The sequence below is a fragment of the Setaria italica genome, chromosome III, assembly GCF_000263155.2.
Source record: "Setaria italica strain Yugu1 chromosome III, Setaria_italica_v2.0, whole genome shotgun sequence".
In the NCBI taxonomy this organism is placed as follows: domain Eukaryota; kingdom Viridiplantae; phylum Streptophyta; class Magnoliopsida; order Poales; family Poaceae; genus Setaria; species Setaria italica.
In genome coordinates this window covers 17,541,427-17,566,977 of record NC_028452.1, presented here as the reverse complement: position 1 = coordinate 17,566,977, position 25,551 = coordinate 17,541,427, and the positions used below count along the sequence as shown (strand labels likewise).

Genomic DNA, 25,551 nt, shown 5'->3' with positions numbered 1-25,551 from the left:
TCTGGAGAAGGGTTGATAGTATTGGTGGTGCCACATTTTTCCTTGGTGCAAATTGTGTGGCAGTATCTTCTCAAGCTGGAGGAACCCAGGCTGATTGTATCCATCTTCTGCTATGGTGCTACGATGGTATTAGATTGTATTCCATCCGAATGGATGATCGGACTATAAGCTTCACTTTGGTACCTGCATGTACTACTGATCCTGAGGATTTGTCTGATACATGGTCTAATCTATTCTGGGTAATTTCTCCAAGGTAATCATTTGCGATCCTACGCCCAATTTCATATCCAAATCTCACTTCATATATACATTAACAGTTCCCTTCTTTCACTGCTGGATTCCTGTGCACAGCTACAGGCAGGAGCCAACTAAATCTTCGGGCACCATCACGAGCAAGGTCAGTCCGCAAGTCTTGTATCATGGATGCTTTGCGTACAAAACTAAATAAAATGTGTGAAATGTTAGCTGCTTATGGTTGTTAGACACAAGTGAGTAACGAGTAACAACTTAAAATGATATTCAACCCATCATTTCAGAAAAGTCTCCAAGAAAAAAATCATAATGTTACTATTTCATTGCAATGTTTTAATAAAGTATGTAAGAATATGGAACCCCGAACGTTACATTCAACGGCTCAAAAAAAAGAAAAAAAAGTTCCAACTGTTGTGGGTTGGGGGCACTTTGCCAAACAGGCCTTTTATGCAAGTACATTTTCTGAACCACAAATACACTGTTGCATGCACCTGGCATCCCTTTCCAATTGTTTGCACCTATACATTAGACTATGCTAATCTTCTCTCTCTCTCTCTCTCTCTCTCTCTCTCTCTCTCTCTCTCTCTCTCTCTCTCTCTCTCTCTCTCTCTCTCTCTCTCTGTCTCTCTGCGAGGAAGCCTATGCTAATCTTAATCATTATAAGGGATGATGACATTTATACGGGGATAGTATACTTAAACACATATAGAAAACATGCATATACCTAAAACCTGAGCTGCAAAAAAGCACACCTGCTTGTAGAGAATCTCTTATAACTTGCTGGAATTTTGATGCAGACGAAAAGTCATGTGTTTTTTTTGGGGGGTCTGGATATTCAAATTGCCTTTTCGTGCAGATCAATACAAGTGTTGTATTGATGGAAAACAAAGAGCAGATGGCGTTTCGGTGGTCTAGACTCCCTGTTGAGTTGATAGAGCTACTTATTCCTAAGCTGTCATTTGTTGACTATTTGCGTACACGAGCTGTGTGTAAGGAATGGAGTTTGATAGACAAGCCCATCCAGCATGCAAGAACACACCCAATGCTAATGAGCATTTGCTAAATCAGGTGGCATCTGCAGATTTTACGATCCCATGGTTAAAAAGGAATACAGTGTGAAGGACAGCATGCTATTACATGGTAATTGGCAAACCCTTCTTTTCTCAAAGTATGGTTGGGTTCTGGCAACGAAGGGCAAGAGGTGTATCTATGCAGCAAATCCGTTCACTAGAGAAGTTTGTAAGCTTCCGAAGATGGATCGTCAATGGTTTGATGGTATATCATTCTCATCGGTTCCAAAATCTCCCGATTCTATAATTGTTTGCTATCCGTAAGTATCCATGTGAAGATTCAGTTAATATCATGTTGTGGCGAGCTGGAGATAACCGTTGAACCAAGGAAGAGTTACCTTGTGATGATGCCCTGTTTTGGATGACCCGAAGCAATCCGTTGTTCTTCGATAATGAATTCTATTGCTTAGGAGTTCATGGGAGTATTGGTGTGTTCAACCTAAATGACATGACGTGGAGAGTCCTTGATAAACCGGAGCCGCTTAATCTTTGTGGAGATAGATTTTGCCACCTTGTTGAATTTAAAGGGGATGTAATTGCAATTTTTAGACCATATGATACCAACCCAATTGAGATGTTTAAGCTTGATCGATCTCAAATGTCATGGGAAAAAGTGCTGCAATTGGATGGTGCGGTTTTATTTTTAGAGTGCGTTGCTACAGTTTCTTACCTGCTTCCAAGTTGTCATCCGCTAGCTCCTAGTTCGCTTGCTTCACTTTCTAGAAATCTGGTTTAAGATGTTTCATAATATTTGTATACATCTCTAATAATTATAAGCAGACAACTCCTTTAAATTCTACATGGCCTATTTGAACAGTGGAATCTTAATTTTTATACATATGTAATAATCCTACATCTAGTTCAAACATGCACTGAAACCTCTGGTAAGATTCAGTACTAATGCAACTGTTGTCTTAGGTTTTATGAATATGCAAGTTATTATGAATATAAGAGATTGTCCACAAAACTTTTAGTCTATAAAAAGAAAAAAACCGCAAGGCTAAAATAAATGCTCAGTCCTTGATTATAATATGCTCAACAATTCATGCCTGAGTGTATACACCCTGATAGCCTGACATCATGGCCTAGTTGCTCCAAGAAACATGAGCAATCAACCAATGCAAGCATCCTTCTGCAATTTGCTCCTCATAATATAGTCAATGATGACCAAATATTCTACCTACAAATTAATTTTCAGATTCAAATAGTAAAGGTATAGCAGTCGACCTACTATCTTGTGGCCGAAAATTTCAAAATATAAGGACAAATCATATTTAAGATTTGATTATCCATCAGTTGGGCTATAATCCTTCATAATAAAAAACTTTGATTATTGTTAGGCATCTGAGAGAGGACACAAATTGTAGAAGAGAAGGCACTGCACCTGAGTGATCATGAAGTGTGCCCCCCCCCCAATAAGTACTGCATTATCCGAGTGACCCTCAATAAGCTCATCAATCATATTACAAAATAAGTGGAGCATGAAGATCCCTCTTATCATTAATTTACCTCTCTTATCATTAATTCTTGTGACTTAAAAAATACTCATGCAGATCAGCAACGACGTGCTCTAGTGGATTTTTCCTCGTCATCCTACGTATATGGTTCCTACTTGTGGATTGCCCTCCTGGTGATGTAGCAGTAGGCAGTGAAGCTTCTTGTTGAGGCCGAAGCGGCAGCTCTTTTGGTAGGTGGTGGTGAGTGTTGCTAATGAATACGACATCAGCTAGCGCTGCCTCTGGTTGAGGACTATTGCTGGGCATGCGAGCGAATCCACACTGGTGGGTGGTGGCATACATCACTATGGCCATGCGAGATCTGCTGCACGTCATGGGGGAGCTCCCCCACAACTATGCTATGCCTGTGACACCTCCCCTGCTAGGATTTGCTTCAGGTACTGCGGGGAGTCCCAACGCCACCGTCGGGAAAGCTGCCAGTCTGCCCTCATCGGAAACCGCGGCACCCCCATCCCCCACATGCGGTGGCGTAGTTGCGCCAGGACCACCCCTCGGGCCCGGCACCGGCCATGTCCGCGCCGGCCGTGCTGCTCCGCCAGGCGCTTGACTGCTGCTCCGTCCCTGCCCTCGCGCTCAGCGGCCATTACGAAAAAGCTAAGGGACTTTTTTGCAAATCATCAACATAGTTTAACTTCCAGAAATGTGGGTTGATTAAAAAAAGTTGAGAATTTTTTTTGCAAAATAACCATGACGGTTGGAAGAAATAACCACGCTTTAATATTATGTATACATAATGGGAATGCAACTATCAAGTTGTCTCGAGGGTATAGGTGCCACAACCAAATATATTTGCCGTTCTTTGGATCTAGTGAAGCCGGAGACTACAAAGCTAGTGCTTTCTAGATTTGGATTATGGTTAGTATAAGCCTGGATTCTACGGGCTGACAAACCGATAAACTCTCCGTGGATCGAGCCGAATTTTAATCGGCACCTGTAGAGATGTGTAACATGTGTTTAGTCATATTTATTTTGTAGTCTGGTTGATTCAGTGTTTCGGAGGGTTACTCGATTCAATTGCACGTTCCCTTTTATAATCTATGCATATCTTGCTAATCTTGTGGTGAACTTTGGCAAGGCTAGCTAACTATGTGCGTAGCATTGCATTATTATTATTATATCTTTGCAACTGCATAATCTCATTTGAGAAGGAACACACAAGTTTTTATCTTGAACGTGTAGGAGAGTTGCGTGTCATTATATTAATAGATAGAAAAAAAACGGTTCGATTACATGCCGATTCCACGGTTATATTAATAGATAGCAAATGATCTGAACTACCCTCCTAGCTAGCCAGAACCCAAAGGTTGCCTGTTGGGCCACCTCCTGCAACACAAGCTGGACCATGGGTTACAGCGATCGTGAAGCTTTCAGATTGTCCAGGCCGTGAGGATGATCAGAGAGTTCAACCCTTCTCTCAGCGGCTTCTGTGCCCTCCCCCACCACTCCTGGAGCCTAGCCGTATCTTGCGTTGGTGCTAGACCCTGCCAACCCGCTCTCCTTAGCACTGGGTTCCCACGCTTGGTTGGAGAAGACACGATGTGAGGAGGTGCCGGATTGAGCTCCTCTTATTGATCGCAGAGGGGACACCTATCTGGGTGTGCAAATCTCGTCGCGCCAACCGATCCGATGTCCAACACCTGTTATGCTTAGCCACAGCTCGTTCGCTGACGAAGGGAAGCAGCACCAGCACCGGCGCCAATCCAGCGGTCCGTCCGGTAGTGTAGCCACCGCATCCGGAGCGCCCAACCAAGCATCTCCAGGTTATATATGGATGCTCAGCCTGCCGAGGTCGATCGCTCTCAATTCCCAAGCAATCGGCAATGGCCGTCGTTGACTTGTGCCGTTGTGCGGGGCCTTTCCCAAGGAATGCTCGTCTCCGCTTTGTCGATGGCCTGGAGATTGGATCGCACATCGGCGCGGGTTAATGGAAAAACGCTTTGAGCTCTTTAATGGGCTTCGGTCCTGGATAAAAGTGGAAAAAAAGGCTTTGGGCTGTTTAATGGACTTCGGTCCTGGATAATAACTCAAATCCGACTATATAAATTCCATTACGAGGAACCTTTATATCAATACTCAAACGTGCAACTCCTCATGCCCAAAAGATAATTATAATAGTGTCCACACTCTCTCTCTCTTCGACTCTTCCTCTCCCTCCTCCTACGTTGATGATGCAACAGGGTGGATCCAGAGTGACTTTAACTTTCACTCAATTGGCATCAAATTGGACGGTAGAGAGCTGTAAACGAACGATCGATAGTGATGTATAGTGGGTTGTAATACGTCCAAAATCCTCGTGCTCTATGTTAAAGTCGTGGTAAAAGTGTACCTAAAGTGAGTTCAGCTAGTCCTCGACTGGTATCGAATTGAACCACAAAGCGTATAGACAACATATAATTGTCACGTGAGTGAATACTAAGACGTGTAAAGCTCTCATGCTTAAAAATTAACTATGTAAATTGAATTACATTTAATTTACTTCTTTCTTGATGTTATATTGACGTGGATCCATAGTGACTTTATATTAGTTAGCACTCGATTGACATCGAACTGGACCACAAAGATATATTACCAATGAGTTAGTAGTAAAGTATGGTGTGTGCTAAGATGTGCAAATTTCTCGTGCTTAAAATACAGAAATGTAACTGATTTCCAAAAAAAAAAAATCTTGCAGATTAGAATACGACTTGAAAAAAAAGATTTGTGCTAATATCCAAAGATTAGCATGAAAAATAATCCGAGGAGAATTCCACCGGATAGTTATTATTTTCCGTAGGACTACCAAAGAATATCAATTACTTCCTCCCCCTATATTTGTAAGGCACAATAATTTGGCACGGTCTTCCAAATGACATTTTGACCATTCATTTATTTTATATTATACTTTCCTGTCCCACAAATAGTATTCTTTAGTTATGTTCTAAGTCAAACCACCATATGTTTGATCAAAATTATATAAAAATATATTAATATTTTTATATCTAGCAAGTTTCGTTAGATTCGTTACGAAATACATTTTCATAGCATATCTATTTAGTGTTATAAATATGATACTCTTCATTGTAAACTTGATCAAACTTAAAACTGTTTGACTTAGGATGAAAGGACACTTTTTGCGGGATAGAGGGAGTATTGTTTATTGTTATAAATTTATAATCATTTATTTACATTATAAAAATAAAAAATTAATAATCATAGTCAAATATTGCAAAGTTTGAATGCTAATAATATGCGTGTACGCTTATAAATAAAAACGGAGGGAGGAATCATTGACAATTACAACCCAAAAATACATGGTGATTAGCCGCGGAAACTAACTCGGTTTTCATTATTAACCAATCTGGAACTCTGTCTCAAGCTTCTTATAAATCGTCCAGCCTGTTGCCTTGTCTCCTCTTCCTCCCGATTCCAAAGCTGCTCTCGCCCCCAGAAATAAAGCAGCTCCTCCCGGGGGCGGCGAACCACTCCCCATCGCCAAAACCCTAGCCCCGATCCGATCGAGGAGCGCTGCTTCCTTCCCATGGCGGGAACCGCGAGCCAGGCGAGCCTCCTGCTCCAGAAGCAGCTCAAGGGTACGGATCCGAGCGGCCTCCTGCTCTCCCCACTTTTAATCGCCCCGATTCGCCCGCGATCGGCTCCTGATCTCTCGCGCCTTGTTTGTTGTTTGGCGCAGATCTTGCGAAGAATCCCGTGGATGGGTTCTCCGCCGGGCTGGTGGACGATAGCAACGTCTTCGAGTGGCAGGTCACCATCATCGGACCGCCTGACACCCTATAGTGAGTTCGAATGTTGCCTCTGCCCTCTAATCACTGCACGATTGCCCTAACGGATATAGATTGCATGCTTGATGGGTGCGCGTAGTCGCCACAGGTTCCAATTGCTTGGTCTGCCCTCTAATCTCTGTGTGAAATTCGTGTTGCTCGATCCGCAGACCGTGCGATGAATTGTGGTGTAGCTGAGTGGATTCCGTGTTTTGATGCCGATCCGTAGTCGACCCCAGTTCCGATTGTTTGGTTTCCGTGGTGTATGCTACGGGAATTATGTGTTGCGGTGTTGATCCGTAGCCTGTATTGAAGAATTGCGGTTTAACCGAGCTGATTCCATGTTTGATTTGGATCCATATCACCTGTGAGTAGTTGCTTCTATTCGGATTGTTGAGTTTCCCATTGCGTAAGGTGTGGATTGTGATGTCTAGCCTCACGTGTAGCTCATATTGATGAACGGTGGGGCAATCGGACAGATCCGTGTTTTAATGCTGAATTGCTGATCCAGATCACTTGCCGATAAATACAGCTGCTGTCCACACGTTCAGATGGTGTGGTTCGCATGATTTGTAGCCAACCATTTTATGTTTGTATCGTTCTGTCATACCACTTAGAGGTGTGCCTTTTAGGTAGTTGAGACAAAGTTTCTCAGATGGGAAGCTTTCTATTTATTTCACTCGCGGCTGTTTTTGAGCAATGGCAGGTGTGGAAATATGCTTCCCTGACAAACACTTAGCTGTAGTTTACTTGAATGGAGCAGATTAATCCGGTCCTAAAAAAAAAGACTTAGTTAGCTTACCAACAGGCAGTGAAAAAATGATCTGTTTAGAGTTCAGATGCAGACGTGATGGAATACAGTTTTGGATCACTAATAATGCTTACATTTGAAGTAATACTAAAGGAGTATCAATTGCGCGTATCTTTTATTACTCATCTAGATTCTAGATAATTTCATGAAATATCAAAGAGGGACATATGATATAAATTAGAAATTTGCAACCTGCCTTTATTGTGCATTGGATTTTTGGAGGTACGGGGCTGTTTGCTTTGCAGCCATTTGCTAATAGTTTTGACTAAATTTTCCAAGCATTGGTTACTAAATTTTGGCAAGATTCTCTACCCATTTGCAATAAAGTTTATTTTCTTGCGAATGTTTGGGCGAGCAAGTTGGTTATCAAATTTTGGCAAGGTTTTGTGGGGCCACATCTGGGACCAAACCAAACATGCCTTGGAAAAGGCTTAGGAACTATGTTGTTTTGGAAAAGAATGTATGCTAGAATAGTATACCTACATTTGTAGAGGAAAGAAAGTTCCCTCATATTTTGAAATCATTATTGGTTGACCAAACTCCAAACATAGGGGCCAGGCCATTGGGCCCAAATAGAATTTTTCACACATAACACTTTCTCCCACTCTACTCAACAATGATGAAACAAAATTCTTGCTACTTGTGCGTGCTGTGCGTGTGTGCGTGCGTGTGTTAAAAAAATGTGTGTGTTTTAAAAAAAGTGTTTGTTCTCTCTTATATGATGGTTTATGTGTGATTCTTTGAGTTTGCATGTTCGAGAAAAATGTCCCTGGGCATGAAATTAAAAGAGTAACCTTTTACTTTTGCAGTGATGGAGGCTACTTCAATGCAATAATGACCTTCCCCCAGAATTATCCCAACAGTCCACCATCAGTAAGATTTACTTCTGAGATGTGGCATCCTAATGGTAAGCTCGTCGCTAGCTGACTGATATTCTTGTGTCTATGAATCATGCCAAAGCTCTGACAATGCTTATTATTTTGAATTATCAGTTTATCCTGATGGACGTGTGTGCATTTCAATTCTTCATCCACCTGGTGAAGATCCCAATGGCTATGAACTTGCAAGCGAACGGTGGACACCAGTGCACACGGTAGGCTTCTTATTTAGGGCATATATTTTGCTCGCTCTTTGTTCTACAGGGCAGTTTTTTCGGCGGGGTCCATTTATATACTGTTAAACTGTTAATCAATTAACCCTGCCTAGTGTGGTGTGTCTGTGTGTCCGTGTGTGAGTATCTTGGTGACACTCTAGAAGTGTGTGTTCTGGTTAGTGTGGGTGTGTTTGGGTCTAGAAGTTGGACCTCTTTTCTTTCTTCAGGCAATGATCCATAGTTGTGTTACCTTTGCTAATATATATTGTGCTTTCATCACGTGCAGGTTGAAAGTATAGTTCTGAGCATCATTTCGATGCTCTCTAGTCCAAACGATGAGTCTCCAGCGAACATTGAAGCGGCTGTAAGTGCACTTGACATTATTCTCTTTTTTGCATAGGAAAACTATATCGTGATGATTCCAGTGCAGCTTTAAAAGCATCCTCTTACCTGATTTGCAATTGCAACATTCAATTTTTTTTTATTGATGGATACATCATTTTAATATAATCTTTCATTACATACACTCCTTGTGTAATTATCTGCATATTCGCTGAGTGAGTATTCTTGAGATCGTTTTCTCATTGAGCTAAGGATTGGCACACATCACTTCTGCCTTTGTCATTTGGGTAGTGAACTCAAGTGTAACCAACATTTGGCATTAGTTGAATCACTGTAAAATGTAGGGTTTGCTCCTTTCAGATGGACTCTGCTCTTGTTTACATCTGAATTTTCTCTTGCAGAAGGATTGGAGAGAAAAGAGGGATGAGTTCAAGAAAAAGGTAAGGCGCATTGTTCGCAAATCTCAGGAAATGCTCTGAAGGAGGGCCATCTGGGGAGTTTAACGAGTGCTGCAATCGGTGCTGTTCACTATCAATCACCCGATGCCCACCTGATGCCCGCATTTCGGCTTCTCCCCTGTATATTTCCCATTCAGTGTCATTAGTATGGTGGTGTTGGTCTCTTCGCCAGAGAAACTCGGGAATGTTGCTTATCCTAAAAATTCGATTGTATTATGTGGCATGGAGTGGATGTTGAAAATGTTTTGAACATGATGCCACCTGATCATGATTTTCGTGATGAACATCATAAAAAAGAAGTGACTTGCCTAATGCATCTTAGTTTGACTTTTTTTTTATGTCTGATACATTATGTTCTGGATGTGCTATCCACTAACCTTAGAAACTTCGTGTGAAATGATACATAACCTCAGTTCAGAAACCATTTGGCAGCGCAGCAGGTTGGCTTAATTTTGTCCCTGAAGAAGAACTCGGATAAATAATCCAGCATGCACTGTCTGCAAGTTGATCTGGGTGTTTCTTGGGTAGTCACCTCAATTCTGATCCGTGTGATTAGATCATATAGAGACCTTAGCAAAATCATCCGGTGATGTAGTACTGTGTTAGCAAAATCATCCAGTTAGCACATCAAGATGCGTATTCTCGTGAGAATTCAAAATTAAGAGTAGCGTTGTTACATAGCCTGTGCTCGGGATGGCAACTGATTTACAGGTAAAGCAAATGCCCGCCTGCGAGAATACTGAAACTCCAAGTTGTACCGGTACTCTCGAAGCTTAGCGGGTAAGATCTTGTACCCACCCACTGGGTATCCGACAGGTTTCAGGTATCTATCAGGTTTAGTCGGGTAAGATCTTGTACCCACCCATTGGGTATCCAACGGGTGGGTTTCAGGTATCTATCAGGTTTAGTCGGGTAAGATCTTGTACCCACCCACTGGGTATCCGACAGGTTTCAGGTATCTATCAGGTTTAGTCGGGTAAGATCTTGTACCCACCCATTGGGTATCCAACGGGTGGGTTTCAGGTATCTATCAGGTTTAGTCGTGATAGTACAAAATATGTATGATCCTAAGTCTAAAAATAAGTATAATTTGATTCTACTACCCACACAATTAATGCAAATAGTAAAAATAGGAGAACTAAACACTTTGTTTTCTATTACGTTGTCTTCACTTCATGATCTACTTTATAGTTGAATGGAAGCAATTGCATTTAATTTGTTAAGTATTTCCATATTTCCTCTTGAGCAAGTGCAACAATTAATGGCACTATAAAGTAAAATCTCACTCTCATATTTCAAAGTTCATGCAATCTCACATTAATTCTTATACTTCACACAATCGCATGAAAATGAGACATAAACATTACAAAGACATGAATTTATGAGGTCACAATACTTGTATTTCGGGTATCCGATAGGTGCCCGTGGGTAAGGCTGTGTACCCGCGTCCTACTCGCGGGTGAGAATTTATGCCCATACCCTCGCCCGCGGGCAAGAATTCATACCCATACCCTCACCCATCGGGTCCAAACCCGCGAGTACCCGTGCCCACGAGTAGAATTGCCATCCCTAGTGCTTGGATACCATCGAGCTAAAAAAATGATTGATCCTAAGGATTCCTAATAACTAGTAAGACCAGTTTGGCCGGGCTCCTCTCGGCTCCAGCTCCATCTGATAGTGTCGACGTTTAGTAGCATCAACTAGTGAAGATTTGCTGCGTAAATCCTTGGATGGATTAGCTTACGAGACACTGGAGATTTATGCTAGTTTGGACAACTTGCCCTACGTCCAGTTCGAGATGTGAGTTCTTTATTCCTAGGCTCGAGAGCTCAAATTTGTAGTAGGGGGTTACAAACGGTGCGTGTGTATGTGAGTGTGTTCTATTAGGGATCGAATCCCTTTCTCTCTATGCCCTTAAATACACAGCTCATGAAAGGGGTTACACTGTTGGTCGCGTCCTTTTATTCAGTCGGGCATCTCCCTCTGACCGGTGGTCGTAGGCTCCATCCCTCAGTCAGGGCTTCTCCTCGCTTGACTTCCGTCGAAACCTTCGTCCGGGGCCCGTTTGTCCGGTCACCTCAGTCACCGAACCCGGCCCGACCCCTACACGTATCCGAGGGTGGCGACTGCCATCAGTCTCATCACCTGGCGTCGCCATGATGGCGGATAGAGACCAGGCGGGCATGACCGGGTACAGCATTGCAACGCCGTCCTGACTGGGGATCTTTGTCTTGAAGCGGTTGCCGTGCCCTCCTAGGAACAGAATACGGTGCGCCCGACTGGCCAACCCACGTTTTCTCGTCTCGGCCCACGCAAGCGCCACTGCGGTTGTCATATTAGGTAGACCTAGCCACACCCTAGGGATGTGATAGGCCTGGTCCATCATTGCACCTCGGCCTTCGCTTGGTAACTTGGGCTAGGCTAGCGGCATGTTTATCTTGGTTCCCGAGCCTCCTTCTGGGGCACCACCAATCTGCCGGGTAATGATGATAGTGATTTTTCTTTCGACCCAATTGGTGTCTTCTTCCTAATCTCATCCTTTTCCAGATTTGTTGATGGATTAAGGTATCCCTAATCTAGGTACCCATAAGATAGTTTACTGTGTTCATTCACTGTTTATTTACTATAGAGTTGTTTATTTACTATAGCGTGGAGCTTCTTCTCTCTCTTCTTCTCCTCCCCCTCACAAACCGGCAAGGAGCTGGAGGAGCCACAAATTGTGCCTCCTCCGGCTTCTTGAGACTAAGTAACTGGTGTCAGGCGCCGAAGCCCCAAGAAACGCGGCCAAACCTGCCCTAAAGGAACAAATCGCAGGGTTCTTGCCGTCTTGCCTCTTGGACTCAACTAGTAGGAGTCTCGTGTCGTTTCACAAAACCATCACATCGTTCTGGATGCCAATCTTTCGTGATACATTATTTCACACTTCCACGTGCAAGCAAGTCAATGCTGTGATTTAGCGCGAAACAACGACAGAACTCACGGTAGCCATGAGCCGGAGACTCCAATCGTTTTACTAGCAGAACATTTCAGCCAGCAAAATGCCGACAATACAAAAAAAACTTATATAATTGTACACCTAACAGATTAGGTGTCGTGGTGTAGTTGGTTATCACGTCAGTCTAACACACTGAAGGTCTCCGGTTCGAGTCCGGGCGACGCCAAGCCTACGGTGTTTCTTTTTAGGGACTTGGGAGCGCACGATCTTCTCTTCCGTGTAATCCTTTTTTCGCTCTATCTATTCTTTCGAACCTCAACCCTCTTGCATTTGAACTGGAACTCATTCTACATGTTCAAAGATACACGATCTTCATGCTAACTCTAAAAAAACAAATTAGTCAGCCTAACATTTTCAGTTAGAAAATTATCAATTTATTGAGCTAGCAACATAAGATAGGCGACAAGAAGTCTCACTAGCCTTGATTGCAGAGTAAAATGTGGCACGAAAATGAGTTAACAAGCCAGAGGTAGCCAATACGCATAGGAGGATGTCCTATCCTATGAATTTAGAACCGAAACTGCAAGTGCGATCTATTCATTACATGCATCCACAAGAATATTTTAATGTATGTGCGCAATGGGAATTCTTGTCGTGTAATAATTTCCCTATATTGTTCAATTTTTTAATGGTAGTAAAAAATGTGAAATATGTCTAATCACACCAATAGATAGAGGAACTTGGTTGCCGACTGACAAGTTAAGGGCAATGGAGACAATCCATTTCGTATAGAACAAAGATTATAGCGCCAGGTTTCTGAGTTAAGGTATTCCCAAGCCACAAAAGTTTTAAAAAATCAATCCAGGTCTAATATGGTCTACATGAAAATAAACACAATAACAATATTATTTGTGCAAGGGAAATAACAACTAAGGAACAGGAAGGGGAATTAGGGATTCTCACCTCCTAGCACCTGCCTGTTTTGCTGAGGCCCTTATCGTGCCTACCTACTGCTATCCTCATTGATCCATGCCTACCCTTTACCTCCATGTGCATTTGCTGGTGTACCATGAGTAGCTGCATGTAGGCGGCTAGTGCCACAGGCTGTGAGCATGCATTCCTCTCACTTATGGTTCACTAGTCACCATTGACATCTCCTACAATCGTACCTCTATATGGCTGATCTAGAGTTTCCATTTTGGTATTTTGGAGGAGAAAATAAAGGGATTTTGATTGTGCGAGGTTGGAGAGGGGACATCGATAAGAGGCACAGTGAGCTAGTGGTAGGAGCCGTGTGTTGTTAATGGATCAAGTGGAGGTTTGATGGGAATGGTATTGGTTGACTTGTTAGGAAGGTTGCGAGTGACCATGTGGTGTTGTTTGTGCCGAGATAATGACTTAAGAAACAAACAATGTGTTTTAGAACTATACAAATGCATATACCGACAACATACTTGATTTTAGCAAAAGGAATACTCGAGCATCCATACATAATTCGCTCCTCGACTACCGGTCAACCTCAATTGCAATCATACCACAAACTATGCCTTGTGAGAAGAGTTACACAACAGGAGGTGTGACAAAGAAGGTGGCGTGGGGTGAGCCCTAAGGATCGAAAGGGTGTCACAAGTTATTATCGAGGTTTCACATAATTTGAAATCAATTTATCTCTCTTCCTAGCAAAAGATTTAGGACTGATTTGAATCCATCAACTAATTTTAGATAGGGTGGATCCAATGGGGCCAACTAATTCCTAACTAAAACCTTAGCTGGATAGAAACTATTCGATTAGTTGGTCCAATCAAGCTAATTTTAGCTAGTCGGTTAATGGGTCTAGCTGGGCTTAACTATGTAATAGAAATCTACTCCATCCGTACCCAAATACAAGGGATCTTATGATTTTTAGAACACTTTAAGGAAGATAGAAAAAGTCGCATGTGACTCTCATTAAAGTTCAATGCACATGCTTTGATCGGCTTCGGGTTGGGCATGTTAGTTAATAAAAAGAATCTTAAAAAATCCCTTATATTAAAGATAAATTTCAAATGGTATGATACTTTATATTTCAAAGTTGAGAGAGTTTTTGCAATTTCGTACAGGAAATGGAAAAATGTGTTGGCACAAGACGCATTGATATGCTTTTAATGCTGTCAAATTGACAAGCATCACAGCACAAGCCCCTTGAAGCAAATCCTTTTCCTAGTATTCTATACCATTTTAATTGGGGAAAGAAATCATATACCATTTGCAAAGTAAGGTGACGAAAATGCTTTCAAGATATGGCAATGGCATTGACCCCAAACTTCTGCTTTTTGCTTTTTTTTAACCAGTCTTTAGTTACGTGTGAAAATAAAAGGCTCTAATAATTTCCACGTCATGGACTCATTGTAATGCTCCAACCTGCAATCGGGACCCACACACCAGAAGAGCCGAGCTTGAAGAAAGGAATCGGGGCCCCACTCCGCTTCTGCTCGGGCGCCCAAAATTTCCGCTGACTGCCTTTAACCGTTCTGAGATCCGTGACCCACCACTTCTGCCCAATGAGTCTCCCCCACGTGTCTCAACCTGCACCGCCGATCTCTCCGACGCTCTGGATCCCTCCATGTCTCCGATCCGCGCCCTCCGCCTCTCGACCAATCGCGAGCTACCCTTCCCTTCTATAAATCCCAACCTGATTCCCCATTCCATCAGTACGCAACCACACCGACCGACTTGACTCTTCCAGCCTCCTCGTGAGTTTCCTTCAACCTCCCGTCGTCTTCGTCTTCGATCCGTGCGCGATGGCGCCCAAGGCGGAGAAGAAGCCTGCGGAGAAGAAGCCCGCGGAGGAGAAGGCCGAGAAGGCCCCCAAGGCGGAGAAGAAGCCCAAGGCCGAGAAGCGGCTGCCGGCGTCCAAGGAGGGCGGCGACAAGAAGGGCAAGAAGAAGGCCAAGAAGAGCGTGGAGACCTACAAGATCTACATCTTCAAGGTGCTCAAGCAGGTGCACCCGGACATCGGCATCTCCTCCAAGGCCATGTCGATCATGAACTCGTTCATCAATGACATCTTCGAGAAGCTTGCGCAGGAGGCGGCGCGCCTCGCCAGGTACAACAAGAAGCCCACCATCACGTCGCGCGAGATCCAGACCTCGGTCCGCCTCGTCCTCCCCGGCGAGCTCGCCAAGCACGCCGTCTCCGAGGGCACCAAGGCCGTCACGAAGTTCACCTCCTCCTAGGTTGCTAGATGATGCCCCCCATCCTTTGACCTTGTGTTCTGGCCGCCTCCTTCCCCTTCGTCAGGGGTTGAGGATTAGTGTGTAATTGGTGATGCTGATTTACGAAACAATGAAATGAATGGTACTGCCACGTCTGGTATCTGAATATCTTGTCACTGTAATAAGCTCGCAATTGATAATTCTCTTCAATTTCTCGTTCTCCGTCTGAATCTTATTTGGATTGAACAACTGAAAAGAAATGAGAATTTGTGGTTGTAATCGTATTCTATCAGTTTTGCGTATCGTCTTCGTCAGCGGCAGTGTCTTGCGGATTGGCAAACTCCGACAGCCTGCCAGGGAGGTCGGAGCCGTAGACGTGCCCCATCTTTGTCCGCTTCGTCTCGAGGTATTTCTGGTTCTCCTTGGTGATCGGGGAGAGCACCGGCACCCTCCCCACCACGGCGAGGCCGTAGCCCTTGAGCCCGATGAACTTGGCCGGGTTGTTGGTCATCAGCCGCATCGTGCGCACGCCGATGTCACGGAGTATCTGGAACAGACATTTGGATCGAAAACGCTTCAATTTTTAGCACATCAGTTTCCCAATTTCCCCCGTTATCCTGACAAAATGAGCCAAGATGAATTCTTGTGGATCGATGCGTGTTAATTGAGAGGGGTCTGGGTACCTGGGCGCCGATGCCGTATTCGCGGGCGTCGACGGCGAGGCCGAGCTCGACGTTGGCCTCGACGGTGTCGTGGCCCTCGTCCTGCAGGTTGTAGGCGCGGAGCTTCTGGCCCAGGCCGATGCCGCGGCCCTCGTGGCCGCGGAGGTACACGAGCACGCCACGGCCGGCCTTTTCGATCAGCTGCATCGCCAGCTCCAGCTGGTCGCCGCAGTCGCAGCGGGCAGAGCCGAGGATGTCGCCCGTCAGGCACTCCGAGTGCACCCTCACGAGGACGTCTTCACCATCGCCGATGTCGCCCTGCAAACATTAGCCATTGCAGAACGATGAGATCACCGGAGATATTCTGTCCAATCTCAAGGTCCTGGAGACGGGGACGTGACAGAACTGAATTGCGTTACCTTCACAACAGCAATGTGCTCAGTTCCATCGAGCTTGGATTGGTAGCAGTAAGCCCGGAAGAGGCCCCATTTCGTTGGCAAGCGAGACACCGCAATCAGCTCCACCAGTTTCTCCCGTTTTCTTCTATACCTGAATCATACCAAATGTTTTGTCAAAACCTTCAGAAAGGATATTTGCAAACTGGAATTATTTGTCGCGAATATGCAACCTGGAACTAAGCTACACAAAACCGATACAGTTCAGTTTTCAGGTATCTGTTTGCTCTTGGAGAGTTATGCAAGCAGTACAATCAAAAGCAGAACAAAGGAAGCTAGGTTCTGAAAGGCTTCACCTTAAGATATACTAACCGGATGAGATCAGCGATTGAAATGATTGGTATATCGTGTTCCATAGCCATCTGTTGCAGGACTGTTATCCCTGCCATCGAGCCGTCCTTTGGGTCCATGACCGTGGACAGGACAGATACAGGACGCAAACCCGCCAACACGACAAGGTCAACTGATGCTTCTGTATGCCCAACTCTTTTCAGCACACCTCCGTTTCGGTACTTGAGGGGGAATATATGGCCTGGTCGTCTGAGATCACTGGGCTTGGAATCAGGGGAGGCTAGAGTAAGGATGGTCTTTGCTCTGTCTGCAGCGGAGACGCCAGTAGATATACCCACTCTGGCATCCTGAATAGAATTAAAAAATGCTTCAAGTTTGGTACAATTGAACAAGAAATTTTGGATTCTGGTTTTGTCTAATTTTGCAAAGGCTATTAAATGACAGATCTTTACCACTGTTACTGTGGATGCAGCAGTCGAAATGTCTTCGATCTCTGTGATTGGGGACATCATAGGAATCATCAGTCTTGTTAAATCCTCTTCTTTCATGCCTACAGAGATAATCCCAGAACCGTTCCTGATCATGAATGCAATTGACTCCGGGTTCACTAGAGTGGCTGCCATAACAAGATCCCCCTCATTATCACCATTTTCATCATCTACAGCAATGACAAACTGGAGAAGAATGAATAGTTAACTTTGTAGCTAAATTCAACTGTACTATGGAAACATTATTAATGCGATATCACATTAATTTTTTAAGGTCCAGTCCTGAATTTTCAACTGTCTTATCATTTCAAAGAAAAATAGATTTGGTCTATGGAAACAGCAGAGTTTTCCACTGTGGAAATGAACCCATAGCACAACTCGGTGTTCATAACTGAAATAATGGGCAATGGCATCCATGACGTCTTGTTAAGCTGTAAAATTCAGAGAATCATGCTTGATTAAGAACTACTACTTAAGAGTCATGCAGTACACGCTACATATGGAATATCATGTTGAAGTATAAATGTCCAGTTAGCTTTCATCGTGCATGCTCCATGACCATACCCATGAATGCAACAAAATACAGAGACGAAAGTACAGGCTGAAACTCTGAACACTATGCCACAGAATACAGGTTCCATGCCCAAGGTCAGACAAAAACTACGATGATAAAAAATAAAGTGACAATGCAATATAGAGAAAAAAGGTGCCAATGCGTATGGAGAGTATCCTAATGTAGCCTTTTACCTACCTTTCCTTGACGCAAAGCATTTATCGCTTGGTCGATTGAGGAGAAACCATCAGTAGGTTTGTCCGGGTCACTCTCTGCATCGCTGACAAAGAAATCTCCTGTTTCCTGAGTGATTTCAGCACCAACAGTTCGAAAAGAAGCACCTGATGCATTGATTCCTTGGAAAACAGGTCCATTATTGTTTTCATTAAAAGGATGATTTATTCTCCCTTGACCACCGAGTTCATCGCCAATAGCACAGCATCTTAATTTTAAGCATCCGTTTCTGATGACTGCAAATCCTATACTGCTGAGGCTACTAGAGCCTTGCTGAGACCTGAAAGAAGATCAAGGGAATTAACAAACTACAAAAACAAATGATATATGAACTTATGGTCCTTCGAGAACTTCGAAAGACCTTTTGCATAGACAGAGGAAGTGGGAGAATCATACCTCGCGTTAACAAAATTGTGAGATGGCAAATGAGAGCTCAGAAGAACATAGTCCATTTGGTGATCCCAGACCCAGTTTACCAATCCTCAGATCTCAGCTCCAAAATTTATTTGGTTTTTATACCTTTTATCCCCCAGCAGTGTCACAACACCTCTCAGCCTATCACTTGGACTTATCTGCTCATGCAGATAATGGAAGGAAAACCCCACAAGGTGGAGGCAAACTGGCCACATATTTCTGAGCTGCAAGATAGCAGCAGCCGTCTGGACACATCGCACACTTCAGGTGATGCCAAGATATCACCCTTTGAATGCCTTTGTTGTTGTGGGTCAAATGTAATATAAGTTGGACATGACAATGACAGGCAAAGGATATTTTTGCAGATCTTGCCTTTTGGATGGTTTCACAAGATAATGGCACCTCTTTCAGGTCAATTTCCATCGAAATCAGTTCGTAGATTTGCCACTTCCTCTTCTTTTGAGTCGGCAAATACCCACCACGTTGTAAAAATAATAACAATTTCATCAGTTACAGTAGATTATCTGAAGAGATGGTGACCATTTTCTTTTTCTCGAAGGATCTAGATACTTAAGCAACATGTGAGACCGAGAGTTTCCTGAATTAGAAAGTGTCTGCATTTTGCGCTGAAAGTAGCTGAACAATCCTTACAGCAAATCAGGCACCAGGTTAGCTGCGAACCTGTAAATCAATCGCCTTTAGCTCCTTTTCGATCACCATTTTGTCTCCTGATCAGCAAATACACGCTACGTCGCTTGCATTTGGGAGTTGAGCAGCCGGTAGGGGAAGAGACTGCCGCACCTGGAATCGGAGGCATGGTCGCGCTCGCAGGCAGCATGGCGGCCAAGAGGTAGCCTGCGCCCAAATGAAGCAAGGGGAGGCCAAACGGCAGGAATGTGGATTCGGCCATAGAGAGGAACGGCACGGTGGTGGCCGGCGGCGGCGAGGGTTGGGGGTCTTGGCCGGCGGCGTTGACCGGTGAGGTCGCTAGCCGTCCGGTCTCTTGGCTAGGCATTTTGGGGACTGGAAAACGGAAACGCCTCGTGGCATTCAGGCCGTAAATGCTGATGCAGCAGGATTACTCCCACCTAATTTTTTTTATAAAAAACATGATTACTCCAAGCATCAGGAATTCTGAATGCAAAATATACTCGCTTCTCCTGCGCATTAAAAAAACTTATATATATGCGATTTGAATCGATGTGATATGGTGACAAGGTAAGGTGGTGATGGCTCAAAAACGTCATTAAATCAGCAATCATCCGTCAAAGTTATCTTACAACCGCAGCATCGTGATGAGGTTCAGTGTGGCTGCTGGAATGTAGCAACTGAACATGCAGCTCAGGATCATCAGATTGGCAACTGAACAAGCAGCAGCATGAGTAAGATATGCTTCCTGCCAGCAGCCCAGTAGTATACAACTATGCATACAGCATATCTTATAGACAATCATGAAACGCAGAGCAGCTGAAACAAACATAGAACCCAGTAATCTGCTAGTATTATACTCAGTTGCTGATCAATCCACCAAAGCCTTCACCATTGCATCATCTGCAAGATTCCTTAACAATTCACAGTGATTTTGTTTCAAAACAATGCACAATGACCCGTTAACACCCACATGCGGGTGACAAATTACATCTGAGCTGAGCTGGTCAATTTTCTCAGGCTCGTTTCTTCCTGCTCCCCTTTCCCAGCTTTGACTTGCGTTGCTTGAACACATGCAAGTACAGCTTCAGCCACAGCAATGGATAGCACACCAGCACACCCTGTGTAAGCACCAGGAGCATATCAGAATCAAGAACTAGCTGAATTTTTGTTAAGAAACAGTGAAATAGTCAAACATAATGCAGTAGCATTGCAAGATGTTTCAGTTTCACGGAGCTGACATACCACTAGAAATGAATGATAGCTCATGGAGAACTTCTCGAAGAAACCTGAGTAGAGGTTCCTCTTCTTCACAAATGGGAGAGCTTGGTACATAGTCCACACTGCAAGGATAGCAAGAACCAAGCTCAGTTTAACTTTAGTCAAGAGTGACAGTTGTAGGAAGACCTTTTGAGCTTACTTTCACCGGGTCCGACCCCGATTGGATACAGAGGGATGAAAGCTGTGTACCTACAGGGAGTTCCCATTAGAGTTTCTTCCAAAGGAATGATGATATGCAGCACACATATGTAAAGCTATACGTTGAGCTGAGAATTAGAAATAAAATGGTCTAAAAAGCCTAAGCAGAGCATCTAAACTATAAATTTGACTGATACTGCCTAGTACTTGACTGCTGGGCATCTTGTACAACTCATAGGTGAAGTGGTCGTTGTGATATTTTACTAGATAATGGTGTCATGGAACATTGATGCACTATTATGTCATGTATTTGGAATCAACTTTGCAAGACATGTGATCAACATCCCAAAGAACTGACCTTTCTGTAGCTTATTGGACAAACATTACTAAAAATTCATTGTAAACACCTAGCGACAAGTGTGCGATTCATGCAGAACCTTACCCCATTTGTAGTAGATTTTCCTTTTTATTATTACAAAGATCTTGTGTGGTTCTTTAAAAAAGATAACTATCTTCTGTCAATCAGTTAGGTTTAACTTGTGGATGTGTTTACAAGGTAACCACATGTAAAATACAACAGCATATAAAATTAGAACCAAATTAAATTGCCATAGAAGTGTGGCATTGAGATTGTCATGGAATGCAACCTGAGATAAGTCACCCAAGACGGACAAACTTTTAAGGTAGTCAGAGCATAGTGGGAATAGCGGATGACCTGTATTATAAAACATGCAGGAGATTATACTTGGTTAAAACAAACCTAACATAAAAGATGCAACTTGACGAGCACATAAATTTCGTTCAAGTTCAGTATTTGCTATAAACTTTGCCAGTATTGTTTACTTCAACTTTGCTAGTATAGTTTACTTCCTACTTCCTAGACGATAATATTAGTGTAATATTTTATTTTCCTCAGTAGGTAATCACCAATCAATTGTATTGTTATTCCCCTTACACAAACATGTCTATTGGTTGAGAACTACTCAAAAGCTAATTCACTACAACTCAATATCCATACTGATAGCACTGAACCTGGCGGGAAATTAACTCCATAGACATGCATAATAAATATAAACTAGCCTATCAATAAAACAACAATGAACATATCTGTACTAAGAATACCACATGACAAATAGAGATAAACTCTTATTGATACTGCACAATATTTTCCAAGCTAAATCTTTATTGCAGGACATTGCACCCTATGACTCCTATCTCAATCCAAGCAATAGATGGACATAGGAAGAAAAAAGGGACATTCATTCGCACCTCAGCTATGCTCCAAGCCATAAACGTTATGAAAACAGAGGGACTGCTCTGAACCTGCAGTTGCCAAATGTGAACTGAACAGATAAGCCCAGGTTAAGCTTCAGAAGATGAAACCAAGCAAAGTTGAAGCCCTCGATCGCTCCAAGGCCATCCAAGAATCTCACCTGGGGGATTTGTCGGACAACAGCGAGAACAAAGTGAGTCCTCCCTCCCCATTGCAAGACAGTAAGAAGCGGCGCAGTGGGCACCAATCCTGTATCAAAACGGCACCGGTCCATCGTCAATTCAAACATCAAGCATCACGATATAGAAGAAATTTAGGGGGGGGGGGGTTGAAAAGAGATAGGCGTTGAACAATTCATCCCACCGATCGCGGCATGGACCGTCTCAAGAATCGCGCAGGTCTGCAGGAAGCCTTCGAACCAGAACAAAAGAAAAGGTATCACACCCCGCAGGTAATTCAGATGAGGCAGCGGAGAACGGGAGGGAAGGAGGAGAGGAGGAGGCCAGGAGGGTACAGATGAGGTCGCCGGCGACCGCGTACGCGGAGTGGGCGGAGACGGGATGGGCGAGGCAGGGCAGGAGGCGGAGGAGGGCGATGAACCTGAATTCACCAAGGAAACGAAGAGAAACATTAGTAGGGGAAGCAACCGGCCGGTCGTCGCTGGTTCAAGTTGCAGGTGGCTACCATCCGAGCGCTTGGAGGGAGTTGTAGCAGACGAGGTAGAGCTTCGAAGGGCGAGCCATGGCTGCCGGCCTGCCGCGGTGTGCCGCCGGACGCCGAGCGCCGGCTGCCCGTGTCGCTGTGTGGCTGTGGTTTTGATACCGCCGAGGAGCGGTCCGGTCCGGGTTGGTTCGTGCTCCGGGTCGGTCTGCTCCGCTAGGCCCAGGAAGCAGTACGCCACGCGCCCACGCCGATTTGTGTACCCCGATACAAATGTATGGAAAGAAAATGGGTCGAAAAGACACAAATTAATCTTCTATATATTCTAAAACACGAGTTATTATTAAAAAAAATTATCTGACAAATTAGTATATCTACAATCTACTCCCTCCGTTCCAAATTATAAGTCATTCCAACTTTTCTGGAGAGTCAAACCATTTTATGTTTGACCAAAATTATAGAAAAGATCATGGCACCGAATAGATATACTATAAAAATATATTTAATGAAGAAACTAATGGTACCTATTTGGTATCATGAATGTTAGTACTTTATTGTATAAATTTGATCAAACTTGAGATGCTTTGACCCTCCAAGAAAATTAGAATGACTTATAATTTAGAACGGAGGGAGTAATTCATTAGTGTCCCCGAACATCAACTCAGAGGAACCATGATCACCACGATGTAAGAAAAAAAAAGTTAAATGCACAATTAGTACACTTAGTACATCATCTCTCTAATAACTTGACGGATGAGTACACTTAAATACATAATTTTCTTCCTAGACCTTTAAATCCCCAGTCAAATCCCCAAACCACCTCTCTTCGTATAATCCAACAACCCTCGAATAATTGCCTCTACACGCCTCCACGCCCCACATGCATCGTCGTTTTAAGAACGAGGCATGGCACTAGCTTATAGCAACGGACACGTCACATCGTGGGGTGCATAACACGTTCGTGGTCTGTTACGTGGTGCAAATAAATTGATGGTGGTCTCCAATTAGCTAAAGTTTTTTTCTTGCATTGCAGGAAAACATGTTGCAAACAACAAATGCTAAAATTTACTACTTTTTCTCAGTCTGGGTTAATTTGAAGGGTTTGTTTGTGAGGGAACCCTAACCCTCACGGGGAGTATAAACATATAATGTCTCAACAATCGGCATTGCAAGCATAACTGGAGAAGCTAAAGGCAGGCCATTTGAAAAAAAATATTATTCTTTCACAAAACTTTGTATTTTGTTTTCCCAATATCTCTGGTTCTGCAAGATGTTTTTTCGAGCAACAAAACTGATCAAGGTCTCTTTGTGGAATAATTAGTGTAGGTTCATCGGCACCAATTTTGTGTTGTAATTTATTAGTGTTTATTCAATGTATTCTCGCATTTAATTTGGATTGGCAGTCAAAATAGCACTTCCGTGTTGCAAAGTGGTGGTCATCTTGTTAGGAAGTTGTACAAAAATATAAGCGTGCTGGCATGCAAACTGTGCCTGCATACGTTGCCTGTACTGGCTGATGTACCATGTCATGGTGTTTAAAAAGGGAATGCACGCGTCATATACAAATGAAATCAAGTGGCTTAATTTTTGTGATCATTATTTTGGCCTTGACTTTGTCACTCAACTAGTTTGAGGCCTTATATAGGACAACACGGGTTGGACATCCGGACATGCATATAAAAACCATCATGTGTGTCAATGTGTTATCAACAAAAGAAAATACTCCTCCATTCTAAATTGTAGATCGTTTTGACTCTTTTAGGTTCATAAATATTATTAGATATTATTATGCATATAGACATACACTATATCTAGATGCATAATAATATCTCTGAATCTAGAAAAGCCAAAACGACCTACAATTTGGAACGGAGGGAGTACAAGCCACTTGAAAGGGGGAGAACGTAAACCCACAATAATTCTATATTATTAATGCTATCATATAGTACATAACTAGTGTACCCCACACAAATCAGTTGGCCCAAAGCAAATCCAAACATTCACACGAATTGTTATGCATACATATGTTGTTGGCTCCTAAATTCTAAACGATTCTTTCTTTAGAGTTCACAAACACAAAATTAGATGGCGGATGTTACATACAATACAACTAGGATGGTGCCATGAAAGTATCAGAAAGGGGCCAGCTAAGGACATCCTTGTAACAAAAGAGAGAAAATACTACCTTTTCAAAAAATTTACATTGTACACTACGCCATATTTGATTTATGCTGGCACAGGTAATTTAATGTGCTGGCGGGCGTGATTGGCACCCGCCAACAAAGAAGCCATTGTGCTGGCGGGCGATGCAAGCACTCGCCAGCACAGATGCACCCCATCTGTGCTGGCGGTTGGCTTATATCACCCGTCAGCACAGAGCTCACCCATTTAAGGCCGCGGGCATCTTCTTCCCCAAGCAACTGTCCATTTGGAGCTTGCCCGAGAGGAGCTTGGAAAAAGCTCCAAAAACACTAAATCTAAGGGGGAAGGTTTTGCTCTTGATTTCTTTGGAGGAGGTGGCTATATAAGGTGAGTTTGTGCCATTTGAATCTTCTTTTTCAACTTGTATCCATCATTTCTAGCTTCATTAGGTTGTCATCTAGATCTAGATCTAGAACTAGGAAAGAGAGGAGGGAAGAGAGAAAATAACTAGAAATGGATTATTTTTGCAAATAAAATTCTATGGTTATATTATAACCATGACAATGCTATGTCTGTCATTTTAATGTAATATAGAATTAAGTTTGGTTATATTTTTCCTACTTATGAATTATTATAATTATAATTTTAATTAATGATGTTGATTATCTTAATATATAATTGAGTTTGACTTTTTCCTTCTTCTTATTAATTATTACATCCAAGGTTTAATTGAGTTTCATTTAGGGTAATATAGAATTGGTTTTTATTATATTTCTTCCTACTTATTAGTTACTACATCCATAATTTAATTTAGTTTATAGAATTGTGACCCATAGCTCATTAAATTAGTTAATATAACATAGAATTCTTGTCATAGGTTGT

General features: G+C 43.1%; 4 protein-coding genes and 1 non-coding gene across 7 annotated transcripts; 3 read left to right on the top strand and 2 right to left on the bottom strand.

Annotated features, from left to right (window-relative positions):
* The first annotated feature begins 6,221 nt into the window (after nucleotides 1-6,221).
* Nucleotides 6,222-9,632, top strand: LOC101784150 (ubiquitin-conjugating enzyme E2 7). The gene is made up of 6 exons (XM_004961788.4): nucleotides 6,222-6,408; nucleotides 6,510-6,612; nucleotides 8,218-8,315; nucleotides 8,401-8,501; nucleotides 8,788-8,865; nucleotides 9,245-9,632. Exons 1-6 carry the CDS (start codon nucleotides 6,357-6,359, stop codon nucleotides 9,320-9,322), a joined length of 510 nt encoding a protein of 169 aa, XP_004961845.1. The 5' UTR covers nucleotides 6,222-6,356; the 3' UTR covers nucleotides 9,323-9,632.
* A 2,756-nt stretch (nucleotides 9,633-12,388) lies between these two features.
* On the top strand, nucleotides 12,389-12,462 carry TRNAV-AAC. Its single transcript has one exon. It is a non-coding gene; the product is annotated as a tRNA-Val (tRNA).
* A 2,455-nt stretch (nucleotides 12,463-14,917) lies between these two features.
* Nucleotides 14,918-15,665, top strand: LOC101783335 (histone H2B.11-like). The gene has a single exon (XM_004961786.4). The coding sequence runs from the start codon at nucleotides 15,017-15,019 to the stop codon at nucleotides 15,449-15,451; it is 435 nt and encodes a 144-aa protein (XP_004961843.1). The 5' UTR covers nucleotides 14,918-15,016; the 3' UTR covers nucleotides 15,452-15,665.
* Nucleotides 15,601-18,726, bottom strand: LOC101783739 (probable monofunctional riboflavin biosynthesis protein RIBA 3, chloroplastic). Of its 2 annotated transcripts, none has more exons than XM_004961787.4 (7): nucleotides 18,510-18,718; nucleotides 18,078-18,393; nucleotides 17,291-17,512; nucleotides 16,860-17,185; nucleotides 16,512-16,641; nucleotides 16,114-16,410; nucleotides 15,601-15,977 (listed from the first exon to the last, which is right to left on the bottom strand). In XM_004961787.4, exons 1-7 carry the CDS (start codon nucleotides 18,563-18,565, stop codon nucleotides 15,720-15,722), a joined length of 1,605 nt encoding a protein of 534 aa, XP_004961844.1. In that variant the 5' UTR covers nucleotides 18,566-18,718; the 3' UTR covers nucleotides 15,601-15,719. The 2 variants fall into 2 exon arrangements, with proteins under 2 accessions (XP_004961844.1, XP_022680902.1); XM_022825167.1 differs by having other exon boundaries at nucleotides 15,835-16,047; nucleotides 18,510-18,726.
* Nucleotides 18,727-19,995: 1,269 nt separating this feature from the next.
* LOC101782661 (very-long-chain (3R)-3-hydroxyacyl-CoA dehydratase 2) lies at nucleotides 19,996-22,731 on the bottom strand. 2 transcript variants are annotated; one of them, XM_004961784.4, is made up of 9 exons: nucleotides 22,552-22,730; nucleotides 22,382-22,467; nucleotides 22,231-22,278; nucleotides 22,028-22,116; nucleotides 21,864-21,917; nucleotides 21,242-21,309; nucleotides 20,596-20,645; nucleotides 20,421-20,518; nucleotides 19,996-20,296 (listed from the first exon to the last, which is right to left on the bottom strand). In XM_004961784.4, exons 1-9 carry the CDS (start codon nucleotides 22,608-22,610, stop codon nucleotides 20,192-20,194), a joined length of 657 nt encoding a protein of 218 aa, XP_004961841.1. In that variant the 5' UTR covers nucleotides 22,611-22,730; the 3' UTR covers nucleotides 19,996-20,191. The 2 variants fall into 2 exon arrangements, with proteins under 2 accessions (XP_004961841.1, XP_004961842.1); XM_004961785.4 differs by lacking the exon at nucleotides 20,596-20,645 and having other exon boundaries at nucleotides 22,552-22,731.
* Between the last annotated feature and the right edge of the window lie 2,820 nt (nucleotides 22,732-25,551).

Excerpts from the sequence above, each read along its gene's own strand:
- LOC101784150 (XM_004961788.4), top strand. The coding sequence starts at position 6,357 with ATGGCGGGAACCGCGAGCCAGGCGAGCCTCCTGCTCCAGAAGCAGCTC. Across the intron at positions 8,316-8,400 it reads TGAGATGTGGCATCCTAATG|TTTATCCTGATGGACGTGTG; the intron begins GTAAGCTCGTCG and ends TTGAATTATCAG. Across the intron at positions 8,502-8,787 it reads GGTGGACACCAGTGCACACG|GTTGAAAGTATAGTTCTGAG; the intron begins GTAGGCTTCTTA and ends CATCACGTGCAG.
- LOC101783335 (XM_004961786.4), top strand. The coding sequence starts at position 15,017 with ATGGCGCCCAAGGCGGAGAAGAAGCCTGCGGAGAAGAAGCCCGCGGAG.
- LOC101783739 (XM_004961787.4), bottom strand. The coding sequence starts at position 18,565 with ATGGACTATGTTCTTCTGAGCTCTCATTTGCCATCTCACAATTTTGTT. Across the intron at positions 18,394-18,509 it reads CACAATTTTGTTAACGCGAG|GTCTCAGCAAGGCTCTAGTA; the intron begins GTATGATTCTCC and ends ATCTTCTTTCAG. Across the intron at positions 15,978-16,113 it reads AATACGGCATCGGCGCCCAG|ATACTCCGTGACATCGGCGT; the intron begins GTACCCAGACCC and ends TGTCTGTTCCAG.
- LOC101782661 (XM_004961784.4), bottom strand. The coding sequence starts at position 22,610 with ATGGCTCGCCCTTCGAAGCTCTACCTCGTCTGCTACAACTCCCTCCAA. Across the intron at positions 21,310-21,863 it reads TGGCTTGGAGCATAGCTGAG|GTCATCCGCTATTCCCACTA; the intron begins GTGCGAATGAAT and ends TTTATAATACAG. Across the intron at positions 20,519-20,595 it reads CGGGGTCGGACCCGGTGAAA|TGTGGACTATGTACCAAGCT; the intron begins GTAAGCTCAAAA and ends CTATCCTTGCAG.